This window comes from Ostrea edulis, chromosome 2 (genome assembly GCF_947568905.1).
Source record: "Ostrea edulis chromosome 2, xbOstEdul1.1, whole genome shotgun sequence".
NCBI lineage: Eukaryota > Metazoa > Mollusca > Bivalvia > Ostreida > Ostreidae > Ostrea > Ostrea edulis.
This window is the reverse complement of record NC_079165.1, coordinates 71163970-71182412: the sequence shown is the minus strand read 5'-3', so window position 1 is coordinate 71182412 and position 18443 is coordinate 71163970. Positions and strand designations below refer to the sequence as shown.

The 18443-nt window shown below is 35.0% G+C and overlaps 1 protein-coding gene across 1 annotated transcript in view; it reads left to right on the top strand.

Annotated features, from left to right (window-relative positions):
• LOC125678691 (SID1 transmembrane family member 1-like) overlaps positions 1-18443 on the top strand; it is a 69054-nt gene that overhangs the window by 16948 nt on the left and 33663 nt on the right. Inside the window, exon 10 of the mRNA XM_048917332.2 lies at positions 6247-6419. Coding sequence (XP_048773289.1) covers positions 6247-6419 — 173 coding nt within the window. The remainder of the gene's footprint in view (positions 1-6246; positions 6420-18443) is intronic.

The following is an 18443-nucleotide window of genomic DNA, read 5'->3' as shown; positions in this document are numbered from 1 at the left end:
GATATTGTCCTTTCAAGATTTATACTGAACGTATTAAACTTCCCGTATCTGCATACATTCATGAATATCATAATCAATGATTACCAATGCTCTCTCTCTCTCTCTCTGTGTGTGTGTTGCTTTCATTATCTAATGCATCTAAAGATTAAATTAAAGATTTTAATAATCGATAGCGTATATGAATAAAAGCAAATAATCGTTAAGTTATTTCTGTTTATATTGATATTAGTCTTTTTTTTCATGAACTAGTAGCATTTGACACCGAGGATTTACATCCTTAAATATTGATTACAAGCACGTAGAATCGGAGAGTGTGTAATTTGAAAGTTAAGGATTTAGCCTTGTAGCTTTTAGCGACCTACCCACTGCACGATTTAAGAAATTGAAGTCGGAATGGGGAATTGAGACAGTTTCAGACTACTACCCCCCCCCACACACACACACATGTTCCCAATTTAAGGTTTTCGTAAGCGGACAATTTAAGCACCATTCTTGTTGTTATTTTATTACTTGTCAAGAATTTTACACAACTTAACCGACAACATACCCCTTCTGATACATTGAACAATATAAGTAATGTTAGCACGGGGCTCTATATAGTTCAATCTGCAGTTTGGTTATACTTCGTCATTCAATAACTTATTCAAAATTTTTTAAAAAATGTTTGTCGGGTTAGCGGTACTATGATGTATGACTATAACGATGATGACCTGTGTATAACTTGTACATTCCATGCAAATTCGAAGGGGTTTTCGCATCAGTAGAACAATGGGGGTCAGCTAATCCGTGTATTTGAAATCAACAAAAGTGCTTAGCTTCTGGCGGAAAGTGTGAAATATATTGGGCCGGCGCAAGATACCCATGATCTTAGACTAGATCTGATATCGCGCCGACCCAATATATTTCATACTTTTCATAAGAAGTCAAAACCCAAACTAGCTAACCGTAGTTTAGTTATACTGTGACAAAGACCCTAGGAATTTGCATGGTATATACTTATTATACAAAAATTATTGCATTATCCAGACACTCCCGATGACCTTTTATTTTTTAATGAATCGGTCAAATGTAATTAACTCGGGATTTTAAAAATAAATCATTTGATGGTTTGTATTTTTGCTTCTATTAATTATGTAATAAATTAATTCCAATTTGTTAATCATCAACAATGCTCTAATTTCTATATTGGATCAAGTTATAATTGTCAAGATGCATATCAACACAATATAATGGAAGTAATTATGTTAAACAGCGCATTTGTCAGAGAGAGAGAGAGAGAGAGAGAATCACATCACATGGTAATTATTAAATATCCCTATCACATGTTGTGCATGTATGTTTTTCATTTACTGAATTTACTAATTCGCATTCAAAACAAGAATTGCCTGCAAGTACGCATTATTTAAACATAGAATTTAAGAATATTTTAAGGAATAAAGAAGACTAAAACAAAAAATTCAAAACCAGGTTTTTTTTAAAAACATAATATATAGTGTTTGGTATCGTTGGAATTGGCTCAAAATGCTGAAAAACAATATAAGTATCAGGGGGGAAAATATTGACATTTTTTTCTTTTCTTAAAATTCCACCCTTATCTTGATTATTTGGCCTGCGGCACATTTTCACATCTCCCGCAAGGCGCCCGTGGCCAGAACAAAGCTCTTAGCAGCTGTGTGTATTCGCAAATAATCTCGTCGGGAAATAGTATTTTCTGTATACAGTTTATAAAACGGAAATACACTGAATTGTCCGTGGCCACACACATCTATATGTTCACTAACTTTAATTTTTCTGTATTCGGGTGCTGAAATGTGTTGTTTATGAACTCGTATACGAGTTCGCAGAGTAGTTCCAGTTTCACCGATATAATGTTTTCCACAGCCAGCACATGTTATAACATAAATTAAATTTTTGGTGGAGCACGTCATATCTGAATTTACCGTAAATTCCTTGTTGTTAAATTATCCAATCAAACTTATAAACGACGGAATCAAGAAAGCCAGAGAACTCAATAGAAAAAAAGAAAGACACTTTATTAAGACTTTAAAACCGGCTCTCAATAGCTTACTGTAAAATATGTTTACTGTTATTATCTATGACGTCATAATATGCTTAACGTAAAATCCTTTTCCCTTCATTCGTTTATGACGTCGTTATGTACGTGAAATGTTAGGACGCCTTTATGACGTCAAACCATTTCAAAACTATTTTAAAATGTAACGCCTGAGGATTATAAAATGAAAGCGCTTGCGTTAAATTTTTAACTTTGTGTACTGTTTATTCTATTTCTTTTAATATTTTATACCGGACACTGTGATTTTTTTTAAAAACACAATTTGGATATATATATATATATATATATATATATATATATAAAAATGTGTACCATCTGTATAATGTACACTGTGTGTGTGTGTATATATATATATATATATATATATATATATATATATATATATATATACATAAATGTGTACCATCTGTATAATGTACACTGTGTGTGTATATATATATATAATGAAAAACATTAAATTTCCACTTTGCCAATGCAATCCGAATGACAAACTGCACTTGCAAAATGACACACGACAAGCATTGACAATGAAAAAGATGAATTCCACCCCAATCAACTACAATCCGAAGACAGCGTCCCGGGGCCGACTTCCAACATCAGGGGAATGCAGGCAAAGAAACGCCACACCAACAGCGACGCAATGCACCGATGATCGTATTGATTACGTGATTTATAAGAACCCCATCCTGCCTGAGTAAAGCCTTTTGCAATGCACTAATGACTCGGTAACTAATAGTTGCCTCCTTTGATATAGAAGCAGGTTGCCCCCCCCCCCCCCCCCCCCCCCCCCCGAAATGAATGGGAGTGAAGAGTCAGATGACTGAATATGTTAAATTGGTATTGGGTTAAGGGTTTTGAGTTCAGGCGTGAAAAGAAAAACATTTTCTGCATATGTTTAGCTAAAGCAGAACAATTTTGCAAACTTAAAACACCAATGCTCAGGACTTGAAACTGACTTTTTATAATTTCAACCAGTCCGCAGAAATATTTACCAGTCCACCAGTTTTCCAGAAATAATTGAACATATTTCATTAATGTTTAACGAGAATCTTGGCCACAGGAACCCAGATTCTGTTGTAAGGGTCACAACAACCAAAAATTCTATAACCAGAACCGGTATATCAGGGACAATTACTCAGGTGATTAAATGCCCTGCTAGTGTAACACTGGCTCTAGTAAAATTCAACCCAAATATCGTTATTTCTGAACTATGGTCAACACATCCGAATGAAAACACCAGTAATTTACAACTTATGAATGATTTAGGATTGATTAATATTGTAAATGATGGCAAATAACAAATTGAATAAGAAAATAACAAAGTGTGAAATAGAATGAAAGTTGAAATGAATCAACAAAATGAAGTGTTTGTAAGGGAGGCAAGAAAATGTGACAGAATGAAAATATCTGAATATGTCCCTACTGATTTCGAAAAAGAACGAGCTACATCCTGATCTGCGTAGAGTATAACTTTTAAAGATAAACTATACAAAAATGATTGACCCTGAAAAATATATACACTAAGTATAAAACCTCCTACTACTGTCTACAACACCTTGAAACAGGACTTGGAAAGGAAAAGCCTATAACAACAAACCACATACTAACTCCCAGTATTATCCTAACAAAATAACACCCAAAGTCTGCAGTAAAACATTAAGGTTTTTTGCAGTTCCTAACACCTATTCTTACAAAATTATACTTATTTCATGCTAGTGACTACATGTATATTCAGAGCTTTAATGCCTTGATGCTTTTGTTGCTCAGAATAAGAGAAAAAGAATCTAAAAAAAACCCAAAAAAAACATGCGGAATGTGTCTATCTAAACATGAAAGTACTAAAAAAAAAATAAATGACTCACTGATAATAAGTAAATGAACTTGAAATGTAATAAGAAATTGATTTTACAACAATCAGGGCTTGAAATAAATGCACTTGTGTAATAAAAAAAAAAAAAAAATCAGATCCGCCACAAATATCATTAAATTGAAATACATAGTTTAACTCAACATGCCTCAGACAATATTATAATATTTAAGCGAGATTGATATTTACTAATCGGGTTCACCTGATATTTACAGAGGAATGTCAAATGCGCGTTTAAGATTCAGAAGTATATTTCCCAGAATAACGATTTAAAAAATGGACCAGACCCATCGGACTGACTGGAACAAATGTCAACGAGTTCGTCACACTTCTAACCAGTCATGTACTGACGGGCATATGTTAATTTCGAGTCCTGATGCTGTATGATTTGATCTTCAGACCTGTACAACTGCCCCCAAACCAGATTGGTCAGTTTTTGAAGTTGATATAAAAACTGAATAGTATCTCAAGATGCAGTAACATGATCAACACCTAATCGGACTTATCCCACCGCCTCGCTCACTGTAACTCATGTAAAAATTGCCCTTGTAAAGCAGACTAAAACTCTAAGCTGAACAACACCAATGAGGCAACAAATTAATAATTTTTGACAACAAACACAATGAAATGGGCTTTGTAATATCATGAGATAATTAGATTTATTACACCCCGCCGTTAACTTCTTCCGCTGAATTAGCATTATTCTTGAGACATTTGAATAATGGATGGAAAGCATTGAACTTGATACAGCCATGGAAAAATTTACAATTTGGCTTGTTGCAAATGCAAGGTGAAGATAACGAACAGTGATCAATCTCATAACCTATAAGCATTTAGCAAACAAAATAGATAATTGGGCAAACACGGACCCCTGGACACATAAGCATAACATTGCGCTGTACTTGTGACAAAATCCTAAATTTGTAGAAGGGGGTGATTGCATGTAAATCATCCACAATTCCGCATCAACTGATGCCCAGCATAATGAAGTATTGTACGATTTTTTCAGCCGGAAGTTAGTGGGAACTGAATGTCATATTCCAACCAATTACCTCTGAATTTTTCAGCCCCCCCCCCCTCTCGATCAGTGTCATATATCTAAACAGGGATTCCTTGAGACTTGTATTTTGATAAGTATACTGAAACAAATATAGAAAGGCATACAGCCATGTGAAATTTTTTTTTTTTTTTTTTTTTTGATTTTGCTGAGTTGCAGTAGGGAAAAAAAATCATGAGATAATAGGGTTGGAAAATTTACAAAGTGATTATTAAATATTTTTCTCCTGTGTTTTGTGGCACATGAGCAGCAAGTGGAGAAGCGCAGCTACACTAAAAAGGATTCGACAAGTTACCTAAAGGGTCATAATTGACCTTACCTGTAAGTATTTGTACCCGCATCATCGAACGTTAAGGCAGTCGATATAGAGCTATAGTCTCGAAACAGGCTGAATCACGACCAGTGCCTCCGTCTGCATTGTAGTCTGCGTCACCGCCGGTGCTGTATATATAGGCCGATTTGGTAACAACAATGGTGTCGCACTCTGCACCTTGAAACATTGCCGGTCTCGAACCCTGCATCACCCCGGAGCTGCATTTTCAATCTCATCAGCTATCAGGTTGCAATATGGCGGCGTTGGCACGAGTCACAGTAGCTGCTACTCGCCGCTTTCTAGGACGGTAAACAGCCTAAATTTACTGCTTTTGTCCTGTAATACAGACTCTTTTCTTTTGTTTTCCTCGCTGCCCGGAGCATCTCTGACCAAAACTCGCAGGATTACTACAGATTACAATTGAAAAAATAATTGTGCGTCTGCACCTTTCAAACTACGAAATGGAAAGGAATAATCTAGAAGACATGCGCAGATTAAAGGAAGTGAAAGCTAGTATACCTACTGAACCCGATTTAAATTAATTAAAACAGCAAGAATTTAAATGGAGCTTTGAATATGACCTGCACAAAATAACCAGGTTTATCCACATTGGATAAACCCCAATATATATAAATGTGTACCATCTGTATAATGTACACTGTGTGTGTATATATATATATATATATATAATTATATATAAATGTGTACCATCTGTATAATGTACACTGTATATATTAAATGTATGGTGCTTTACATTGTTTTATTAAAGTTGGGGTAACATAAAACATACATATTTTTGCCTGTATGATTTAAGAATCTACACTTTCTGCATCAACACACATGCAGTGTAGAAGGACATACTTCATTATAGCCACATGTTTACTCAAAAACACAAATATATAGAGAAATGCAAATATCACTGTATCATGTTTTAGCTGATGATGATCACAATGACTTGCTGAGCACCATGGTTAAGGATAGTACGTCATCTTCAGCCAGGAACGTCTCCAACAACCTGGCAGATGGCAAATCCGTCAGCTCTATTGATTCTGAAGAGATTGACTTCCTCAATGATGCTGATGAAGAAAAAGATGTATTCAGGACAAAGGTAGGTACTGTTAATGAATCATTTCCAGTGACCAGAAGGTCTAGGTTAGGACATTTGGACAAGTTCAAAGTCACAGGGATGTTCTTTCTATCTGTTTATCTGCCTGTCCACTGTTACACCCTAGAACTTTTCAACTGTTGGGATATGACTGATATTTGCCATGTAAACCTTTAGTTGGGTGAAGGTCATTTGATGTACTGCATGATTAGTGATGCCATGGCAGGCAGCAGCACATGTGTTATTTGAAAAATTTTGTGTTTTCATTTGTTATTGAGTTCAACAGTTAATGTCCCATGTTTTTAGCTCACCTGAGCCGAAGGCTCAAGTGGGCTTTTCTGATCGAAATTTCTCCATTGTCGGTTGTTGTTGTCGGTGGCGTAATTTTTTCATATTTTCACCTTCTCCAGAACCACTGGCCCAAAATCAACCAATCTTGGTACAAATCATCCTTGGGTGAAGGGGATTCAAGTTTTTTCAAATGAAGGGCTCTGCTTTCTTCAAAGGGGAAATAATCACAAAAATGCAAAAAGAGGATGGGGTCATTTAAAAATCTTCTTCTCAAGAACCACTTGGCCAGAAGAGCTGAAATTCATATGAAAGCCTCCTGACATAGTGCAGATTCAAGTTTGAAAAAATCATGGCCCCCCGGGGGTAGGATTGGGCCCCAATAGGGAATCGAAGTTTTATATACAAATATATAGGGAAAATTTTCTTCTCAAGAACCATTGGATCAAAAAAGTTTATATTTAAATGTAAGCTTCCAGATATAATGCAGATTCATGTTTGTTAAAACCATTGCTCCCAGGGGTATGGTGGGGCCACTATAGGGGATCAAAGTTTTACATACAAATGTTTCTAGGGAAATATGTATTTAAAAACCTTCTCAGGAACTACTTTGCCAGAAAAGTTTTTATTTACATATTGTGTACATGAAAACTTCCTGCCATAGTACAGATTCAAGATTTTAAAATTCATTGCCCCCAGGGATAGGGTGGGGCTACAATAGGGGATAAAAGTTTTACATAGAAATATATAGGAAAAATCTTTAAAAATTTCTTTTCAAGAACCATTGGGCCAGAGAAGTTTACATTTACATATAAGCTTCCTGACATAGTGCAGATTCAATGTGGATCAAAGTTTTACATGTGAATATTTAGGGAAAATCTTTAAATATGGGACTCAGGTGATTGATGTGGCCCATGGGCCTCTTGTTTCTTTTCTTTTTTTAAGTCAGCATGGTAATTATGCTCAATCTAATTAAAATTAGCTGTTTTGATTCCACTAGTGTAGCGACATAACAATAACGGAGCGGATCAAAAGATCTTATTTTAATCAGATTGAATTAGGCTTAGAGTCCACCTGCAGGAAAAAATAATTATTTGGAATATTTTTGATAATTTGAATTAGCATATGGAATATTTGAAGTCTGGTCTTGGATTTCTAGATCTCCTTTTGAAAAGCAAAGTGTTGAGTTTGGCTGTATTTTCATTTAAACAATTTAAGCAAGATTAAATGTCTTCAGCTTTTCATTGTTTCTACACAGTTTACATGATCAATAGAGCAAATAATTCCACATTGGTAAATGAAAGAAAAATTAATGTTTGGAATATTTAAAATTTAAACTTGTTAGAGTGGCAAAGTTTTATGACAGTTAAGCTCGATTTCCTTTTGAAAAAAATCTTGTCAGTTAGGTCATTGTTTCATTAGAAAAAGTTCCTTTGTCCACCTTTATATAGTGTGTATGAGACAAGTGAATCAGCAAGTGTGTTTACTGTAGGATCACTGATTTTTGTAGGGCCTTATATACACTGATAGTGTTAATTCATCATTGTGCCAAGTAGTCTGTTGACTAGAACAATGGTAAATTTTCAGTGCTCTAAAATATGAAGTATACATGCGGTTGATTGAAATTGATTTTAGCAATGTTTGTGTTTTTATGTGTTGCCATGTAGTAGATTGGGCATGTAGTGTTGATCATGGTAAGAGTATGGCAATCATGTTAAAAGTTTCAGACCTTGACATTCTATTTGACCTTGATCTCATATTTTTGGATTTGGGGTCTGGGGTCTGAGGGATGTGGCCAAAACCATCAAAATTAATGTAATCTTAAAAATTTACTTCTGGACATCAAACATGCAAACTGTTGGTTGATTATATGAATGAACAATAAGCCCTGTACCAAAACTGAAATTTATGACCCGGGGTTCAAGGTTATTAATAACCCTGTGTGGAGTTAAGTTGGTTATATATTAAAAATGCATTACATTAAAAATGCATTATATCGTAGAAAATCTTCTTTACTTTTTTACATCAAGGAGGCAAAATGTTTGCATGGTCATAATGGGCTTTGAGCCCTCTATTAAAATTTTGAAATTCATGACCCCAGGGTTCAGGTATCAGAACAGGGCTAGATTGGTCATTATGTACGAAAATGCAATAGAAAATCCTCTTTCCTGCTGGACATCAAGCAGACAAACTGTATGATTGTGTCACCTGCGTTACACGCAGTGGCGACATATAGGGATCACTATCCGGCGTCGTCGTCTGGCGTCGTCACAAAAAATTTCTGTCACACTTTTCTCAAGAACCACATGGGGCAACTCCCTGATATTTGGCACAGAGCATCAGTGTGGCCAACTGTATTGTGTAAGACATTTTCGAATCTGTCGCTTATCAACTTCCTGTTTGCCGGGACTTAGAATTTTTTACAGCAAAAAAATTTTTTGCTGAAGATTTTATTTTATGATTAACTGAAGGACAGTATTTTTATGTACAAAAGGACAGTATTTGTAATTCCCATACTGAAGGACAGTATATGTGATTTCAGAACAGCACTAATTATGATTTTTCTTGAGAAACAGTAAATTGGATATATAAAAAGACAACAAGACTAAGCAGTAAACCCACAGATAACTAGTTTTAATTGTAACGGGGACTGTTACAGATGTTCCCCAAACCTCCCCCAATTAAAAAGTGATGTCCTTGTGAATCTATAGGAAAAAATCATTTTATTTTAGCCTTTAATTACATGTAGTACGTTCAATATGGTCATTTCAGTACCAAGAAATGAAAGAAAGCGTTGCACGTGCATACACGCGCACGCGTGTATGATTCCGAATTTTGTTGATGTCGTTCAACAGGCATTTGTATCATATACCCACAGTATGAATTTCATAACGTTTCCACCAAATATAAGGAAGTTATAGCGATTTTAAAATCGTCCAATCAGAAATCAGCACACGTGCATGCACGTGCTGAGCAGTAATTCTAACCACAGCAATTTGTAAGGAGTACCAAGATACATCTAAACCCCTAATATGAATAGAATTTGATGAAAAACAAAAACGTTATCGTCCTTTAAAAATTGAACATTTAAAAACGTTGCACGCGCATGCGCGTGTGCGTTGGCATTTTTTGTTACACCAACATATAGATACACATATTGTCTACATATGCTGTGAATATCATCTCATTCGCTTCATAAATAAGATAGTTACAAACGTTTTAGCATTATCCAATCAAAATGAAACGCACGTGCATGCGCGTGCAAATTGGTAATTTTGACCATGTAAATCAGTTAAGGGTCTCAATATCTACCTATGATATGAATTTCAAGCCATTTCAATGAACAACAAAAAAGTTAGACTGATTCCAAAGTTAGCGTACAAATTTTGTAATGCGCGTGCACGCGCATGCGTGCGCGTGCTGGCAAAATAACTATTATTTTTCATATGTACAAATAATATACTATCATCCTATTTAGGTTTTATATCGCTTCCTTCAATATTCTGATTATCCATTTTTTGTACCAAAATTGCAATGCACGTGCGCGCGCATGCATGCATGTGCAAACAAAATGACTATCACTATGCACATCTACAAACGCTATACTATCATCCTGGAAAGTTTCATATCGATCCCTTTTGTAGTTTCTGAGAACACTACCGGACAAAAAAGTACCGGAGAAAAAGAATAATAATAATAATAACTAGACACGATCTCGTTGCGAGCAACGAGTAGGTCTTCCGTCCGATTTGTTGATGCACTCGGAGTTAAAAAAAAAAAGAAAAAGACAAATGAGTCCCAATTTAGTTTCCGACTTTAAGACACTTTAGATATAATCAATTTTTCATATCATAAGCTTCTGAAGCAAAGTTGCGGTGAAATTCGTTTGAAATTCGACTCTCCAGGCGAGCCATAAGGCCCGCAGGCCTATTTCTTGATGCCATTTGTTAGCCCTCTATAGACTCAACAACTTTAGTTCTATATGTCTTTACAAAATATTTACCTGTAAAAAGTTATTGAGATCGACCGATATCGACAAAAAATCGACTCTACAGGCGAGCCATTAGGACCATAGGCCTATTTCTTGATATCAATCGATAGATCTCGATAAACTGAACAACTTTTGTTCAATATGTCCTTACAAAATATTTACCAGTTACAAGTTTTTGAAATCGACTGATATCGACAAAAATCGACTCTACAGGCGAGCCATGAGGCCCACAGACCCATTTTTTGATATTGATCGATAGGTTATGACACATTGAACAACTTTTGTTCAATAATGCTTTTCAAAAAATATGTCGTTTTAAAGATATGAGGCGTCAAATATTTACGATTTTGGCCCTTAAAATCTCTAATTACGTAACATATGACCTACTTTTTGATTTGATAAGATCAAGCTCGTTGAGATGAACATTTCCGCTTCTACAACTTATTATAAAATATTAATAGTTTCTGAGATATTCTCAAAAACATTTGGACCCTTCTGAACCCCTAATTTAAAGGGCCAGCCCGTTTTGCTTGATATCGTAAGAAAGGCCTTGTCATTTTAAACATTTTTTGCTCAACAAGTATTTAGAAATTCTTTACCGTTCTCGAGTTATCTCTACAAGAAATATTTAGGGGCCAAACTGTAGCTCCCTAACGGGGCCACATAGGGAAAAAACGAAATGTACATATTGTTTAGATTATCATTCTGAACAACTTTTGTTCAATAATGCTTTTCAAAATATTTGTCGTTTTCAAGATATGAGGCGTCAATTATTTATGATTTTGGCCCTTAAAATCCCTTATTACGTAACATATGACCTACTTTTTGATTTGATAAGAACAAGCTCGTTTAGATGAACATTTCCGCTTCAATGACTTATTACAAAATATTAATAGTTTCTGAGATATTCTCATAAACCTTTGGACCCTTCTGGGCCCCTAATTTAAAGGGTCAGCCCCTTTTGCTTGATATCGTAAGAAAGGTCATGACATTTCAAACATTTTTTGTTCAACAAGTATTTAGAAATTCTTTACCGTTCTCGAGTTATTTCTAGAAGTAATTTTTAGGGGCCAAACTGTAGCTCCCTAACGGGGCCACATAGGGTAAAAACGAAATATGCATATTGTTCAGATCATCATTCTGAACAACTTTTGTTCTTTATTGCTTTTCAAAATATTTGTCGTTTTCGAGATACAAGGGGTAAAAAATTTATGGTTTTGGCCCTTAAAATCCCTTATTACGTAACATATGACCTAAATTTTTATATGAATAGATTTGGATTGTTGAGATGAACATTTTTTGTTCTTTGACTTATACCAAAATATTAACGATTTTTGAGATATTTGATCTAGACTTTGAGCCCTTCTAGATTCCTAATTTAAGGGGCTAGCCCCTAAATCTTGATATTTTCGAAAAGATCTCGTAAATGTGCACAACTTTTGTTCTACATGTCTTAACAAAATATTTGCAAGAAAAAAGATATTGGAGATCAAAGGTCAAAAATCGCCGAAATCGGCGAAAAATTTTGGCATCCATTTTTTCAGGTCCAGGCGAGCGTTTAGGCAAATTGCCTCCGGTAAAATCGAATCCCCCACAAATCTTCTAAAATGTTTACTCTATCTTGTGTAGAAATTTCAAGACTCTAGCTTCAAAACTAACCGAGGAGATGTGTGGACAACAAGGCCCTTCAAAAAGTCACTAAAAGAGAGATAACTCCTGACCGGAAGTGACGTCAAGCACGAAATTTTGCAAGCAAAGTCTCGTCACCAAAAGACATCTTTCCTGAAAATTTCGTGAAAATCGATCGAGAAATGGCTGAGAAAAACGCGTGTACTACCAAGGAAAATAATAATAATAATAATAATGAAGAAGAAGAACGCGAACAATAATAGTAAGGTCTTCCGCAGGAGACGGAAGACCTTAATAACTAGTTCTAATTGTAACGGGGACCGTTACAGATGTTCCCCAAACCTCCCCCAATTAAAAAGTGATGTCCTTGTGAATCTATAGCAAAAAATCATTTTATTTTAGCCTTTAATTACATGTAGTACGTTCAATATGGTCATTTCAGTACCAAGAAATGAAAGAAAGCGTTGCATGCGCATACACGCGCACGCGTGTATGATTCCGAATTTTTGTTGATATCGTTCAACAGGCATTTGTATCATATACCCACAGTATGAATTTCATAACATTTCCACCACATATAAGGAAGTTATAGCGATTTTAGAATCGTCCAATCAGAATTCCGCACACGTGCATGCACGTGCTGAGCAGTAATTCTAACTACAGCAATTTGTAAGGAGTACCAAGACACATCTAAACCATTAATATGAATAGAATTTGATGAAAAACAAAAACGTTATCGTCCTTTAAAAATTGAACATTTAAAAAACGGTGCACGCGCATGCGCGTGTGTGTTGGCATTTTTTTGTTACACCAATATATAGATACACATATTGTCTACGTATGCTGTGAATATCATCTCATTCGCTTCATAAATAAGATAGTTACAAACGTTTTAGTATTATCCAATCAAAATGAAGCGCACGTGCATGCGCGTGCAAATTGGTAATTTTGACCATGCAAATCAGTTAAGGGTCTCAATATCTACCTATGATATGAATTTCAAGCCATTTCAATGAACAACAAAAAAGTTAGACTGATTCCAAAGTTAGTGTACAAATTTTGTAATGCGCGTGCACGCGCATGCGTGCGCGTGCTGACAAAATAACTATTATTTTTCATATGTACAAATGATATACTATCATCCTATTTAGGTTTTATATCGCTTCCTCCAATATTCTGATTTTCCATTTTTTGTACCAAAATTGCAATGCACGTGCGCGCGCGTGCATGCACGCGTAGACAAAATGACTATCACTATGCACATCTACAAACGCTATACTATCATCCTCGAAAGTTTCATATCGATCCCTTCTGTAGTTTCTGAGAACACTACCGGACAAAAAAGTACCGGAGAAAAAGAATAATAATAATAATAATAATAACTAGTTCTAATTGTAACGGGGACCGTTACAGATGTTCCCCAAACCTCCCCCAATTAAAAAGTGATGTCCTTGTGAATCTATAGGAAAAAATCATTTTATTTTAGCCTTTAATTACATGTAGTACATTCAATATGGTCATTTCAGTACCAAAAAATGAAAGAAAGCGTTGCACGTGCATACACGCGCACGCGTGTATGATTCCGAATTTTTGTTGATGTCGTTCAACAGGCATTTGTATCATATACCCACAGTATGAATTTCATAACGTTTCCACCAAATATAAGGAAGTTATTGCGATTTTAAAATCGTCCAATCAGAAATCAGCACACGTGCATGCACGTGCTGAGCAGTCATTCTAACCACAGCAATTTGTAAGGAGTACCAAGATACATTTAAACCCCTAATATCAATAGAATTTGATGAAAAACAAAAACGTTATCGTTCTTTATAAATTGAACATTTAAAAAACGTTGCACGCGCATGCGCGTGTGCGTTGGCATTTTTTGTTACACCAACATATAGATACACATATTGTCTACGTATGCTGTGAATATCATCTCATTCGCTTCATAAATAAGATAGTTACAAACGTTTTAGCATTATCCAATCAAAATGAAGCGCACGTGCATGCGCGTGCAAATTGGTAATTTTGACCATGTAAATCAGTTAAGGGTCTCAATATCTACCTATGATATGAATTTCAAGCCATTTCAATGAACAACAAAAAAGTTAGACTGATTCCAAAGTTAAAGTACAAATTTTGTAATGCGCGTGCACGCGCATGCGTGCGCGTGCTGGCAAAATAACTATTATTTTTCATATGTACAAATGATATACTATCATCCTATTTAGGTTTTATATCGCTTCCTTCAATATTCTGATTTTCCATTTTTTGTACCAAAATTGCAATGCATGTGCGCGCGCGTGCATGCACGTGCAAACAAAATGACTATCACTATGCACATCTACAAACGCTATACTATCATCCTGGAAAGTTTCATATCGATCCCTTTTGTAGTTTCTGAGAACACTACCGGACAAAAAAGTACCGGAGAAAAAGAATAATAATAATAATAATAATAATAATAATAATAAGAAACAGAGTAAAAACAATATGTTCCCAAACTTTGTTTGGGGAACATAATAAGAAACAGAGTAAAAACAATATGTTCCCAAACTTTGTTTGGGGAACATAATTACTTATGGTTATTACCATTGTCTTGAAGAGCACAGTAACAGGTTGATACATATTTTCAAACATATGTTTTCATTCAGTCTACATTTAATAAATGTCTTAATTTCAAACAGATTCTCCCACAAATTCCATTGCATAATAATGTCTCATCTTTCAATTTCAATTAAGTTATCGTTAAAGAATTTTTAGTAATTCTCAAAACCTTTAAAAGGAGTATTAAACTGACAAAAACCATTTGAATAATTTACTTTTTCAACATTATACGTGATATATTACATATAGAATCAACTAGCAGGCGACACATGTCTTCCGGGGAAGACTTAATACTGCATTATAATGAGCAATGTGAAATTCACGACACCTGGTTCAGGGTTCAAGATAGGTTTGAGTTGACAATCTGTCGAAAATGCAGTGTATTTTAGGAAAGTCTTCTTTACCCCTGGAAATCAAACAGCAAACTGTTTGCATTATTTTAATGAGCAATATGAAATTTATTATCCCTGGGTTCAGGCCGCAGGGTGGGGCTAAGTTGATCATATGCTGTATGTTATAGAAATCTTGTTTACTCTTGGATATATTGAGCACTACTGCCACTGCATATCTCCAATAAAATGATATACATGTATAAAACAAAAACTGAAATGTTTTGTTTTGGAAAGGAATCTTGGTAGGTTGCATTCAACAAATCTTTTAGAACTCAAATAGAAAGTCCCATTTCACTGTATTCTTTCTTATAAAAGAATATCAGTTGTGTATGATAGTTATACCAATATATCTATCATCTAGTACAAGTATAAAAATGCGAGATGTATAAAGGCATACAAGTAATATGATTTCTGAAGACCATTTAACAAATGTGCACACTCAGGTGACTGTTGAGACCCATGGGCCTCTTGTTTACTGTAGCTTGTGTAGGACCTTGACATCATCTATCTGGATTTTTATACCCCCCGCAAACGAAGTTTGGGGGGGTATACTGGAATCACTTTGTCCGTCCCTCTGTCCGACCGTCTGTCCGTCCGTCCGTTTGTCCGTAGACGCAATTTGTCCGAAGTTTATTTCTAATACCGCTGGACGTATTTCATTCAAACTTTATGTACATCTTCTATATATTATGTAGTTGTGCATCTCTTATTTTCATTGAAATATTTTAACAGTTATAGAAGTTACGCACATTTTCTTTTCATTTTGGGGGTTGCTCACTTTGTCCAGAGTTTAATTCTAATACCGTTGAACAGATTTGATTCAAACTTTATTCTCATCTTATATATATAATGTAGTTGTGCATCTTCTATTTTCATTGAAATATTTTAACAGTTATGGAAGTTACGGACATTTTCGGGTTTGGCATCCACATACTGTATCTGCAATCTTGTGACTTCTCGGTAAAACATAAAGTGGCTCATGTGTGTTGAATACTTATTTGTCAGATAGTATTTATAATCTCAACTATCCCTGGCAATGGGATTCATAGTAAACTGCCTTTATTGCAGCTACTTAGAGTTGTTATACCAGTGGAAAAGATTACAATAATACCAATACTTGAATTAAATATTTCCCATCATCTTATATGCCCGGCGGGGGGTATTAGTCCCATTAGGACAGTTCTAGTTTTGGCTAGTTCCTTTTTGTACAACCACAGTGTGGCATATATGTGTCCTATGGATATACTTTTAAAATGTATTACCAATAATATACATTAATGTTTAATGCTCAAACATGTCACGTGCGATGATGTCATACATTTAGATATAAATACCAATGAAAAGAAAAGTGATTTGTTCTCATAAAGTATACTTAAACTTTTTTATATTTCTCTTAGATTACTGAAAGCAAATGGAAGTAAAATATGTACAAATTAAAATTTCACATGTACTTTTAAAATATTTGAAGTAAGTTTCCATTAGACTATAGAGTTTCAATATGATCACTGTTTGCAAAGCTTATGCTTGTAATCCCACTGACTGGCCTATTCAATTCCCAATCTTCTTTTCTTGAATTTTCGGCAAGTGTTGAAGTTTCTGTATTTGCACAACTGAAATTTGTACTGTCACCACTGTGAGGTCTCTCTGAATGTTTCACTGTGGAAGGTCTGCTGTTGGCAAAGCTTAATCCCAGACTCTGGCTACTTCTAGTTCTATGTAGGTATTTGGTTGCAGAGCGAGATATAGAGGTAATTGCCCCCTCAGAAGTTCCTGATGCCGGTCTTTTGCTCTCATTATCCCCGCCATTAAAATCAGTATATTCAGGTGGATGGGTCATGAGCCAATTTTCAATTGTGTTCAACTTCTGTTGTTTTCCTTTGTGGCTTTCATTTTCATTTGATTTTTCATGTTGATCATAATTCTCTTTTAGTTCTTGGTTTTCAGTTTCCATGCAGTGTTGTTATTTTGTGCATTTGTTCAACATTAGCCTCTTTTAGTTTCTGGTTCTTTTTCTTGAGTCCCGATTTTTCATCACTCAGTTGTTGTTTGACTTCCTCAAGACTTCTGATATCGCGCTGATTATTGTGTATTCTGTTCTCGTAATCTGTGAGTTTGGAGTGAAGATTTTTGTTCTTTCTTTTTAGATCTTCATTGTCTTGCTTCTCTGATTCGAAGTCGAGGATTTTCATTTGAACTTCATTCTTTGCCTCTCTTAACTTTTCATTATAAAATGCTTTCATTGTTTCATACCCAGCTTCTTTTGTTTCAAGTTGACTTTTGAGTTTCCCATTTTCTTGCAAAATTTGATCCACTAAATTTAGAAAAGAATTTGTGTCTGTTGATTCGAGTCCTTGTATCTTCTGCATTTCCCCCCGGCATTCTTGTATTCCATGAATTATATCTCTTGCGCAGGTTACTGATGAGGAACTTGGGAATTCCCCTCCCATCACTAGCTCATGAATTTGTTTCATAAGGTTTTCTGTTGAGTTTTGAGATTTTGTTGATTTTTCCTTTCCCTTTCCAAGAATCACACCATTTCTAGGGGCTGTCAGCTTGTTCCTTTTTGTCTCTACGGAAAACTTGCTGCTGATGTTGCCCACAGACATTGATCTGGACCAATTTTTTCGTTCTTTACCAGCCATGTTGTAAGTTATATTTTACACAATGTTCACTAAATCAAGAAAACATGTCCTCATTTCTAGCTTTTCTGATCACAGACAATAGTTTTGAGTCAGATCAGACATTATCTATGTAGTGGTTTTGCATTCAGTCTTGCAGTGAATGAAGTGTTAAGTTATGTCATTGATTTTTCTATAAACTTAAAAGTTGAGAATTGAACCTCAACAGAGATAAATCATGGTCTTTTTACAAGATAGGACTGATTTGTAAGATAGACAATACTTCTCTAAGTTTAAATACCAGGTAATCAATCAGAACTCTTTAGTTTCTGTAAAATGTTATCAGTAATGTCAGCTAAAGAACTAATTCAAGTATATACTAAGCTAAGGAGTGGTCTTCACTTTCTTCAGATTGTACATATCTAAAATCAGATTTTCATGAATAACTATGGAGTACTTTGAAATACATAATATGCTACAAATTGTTCTGCTATAATTT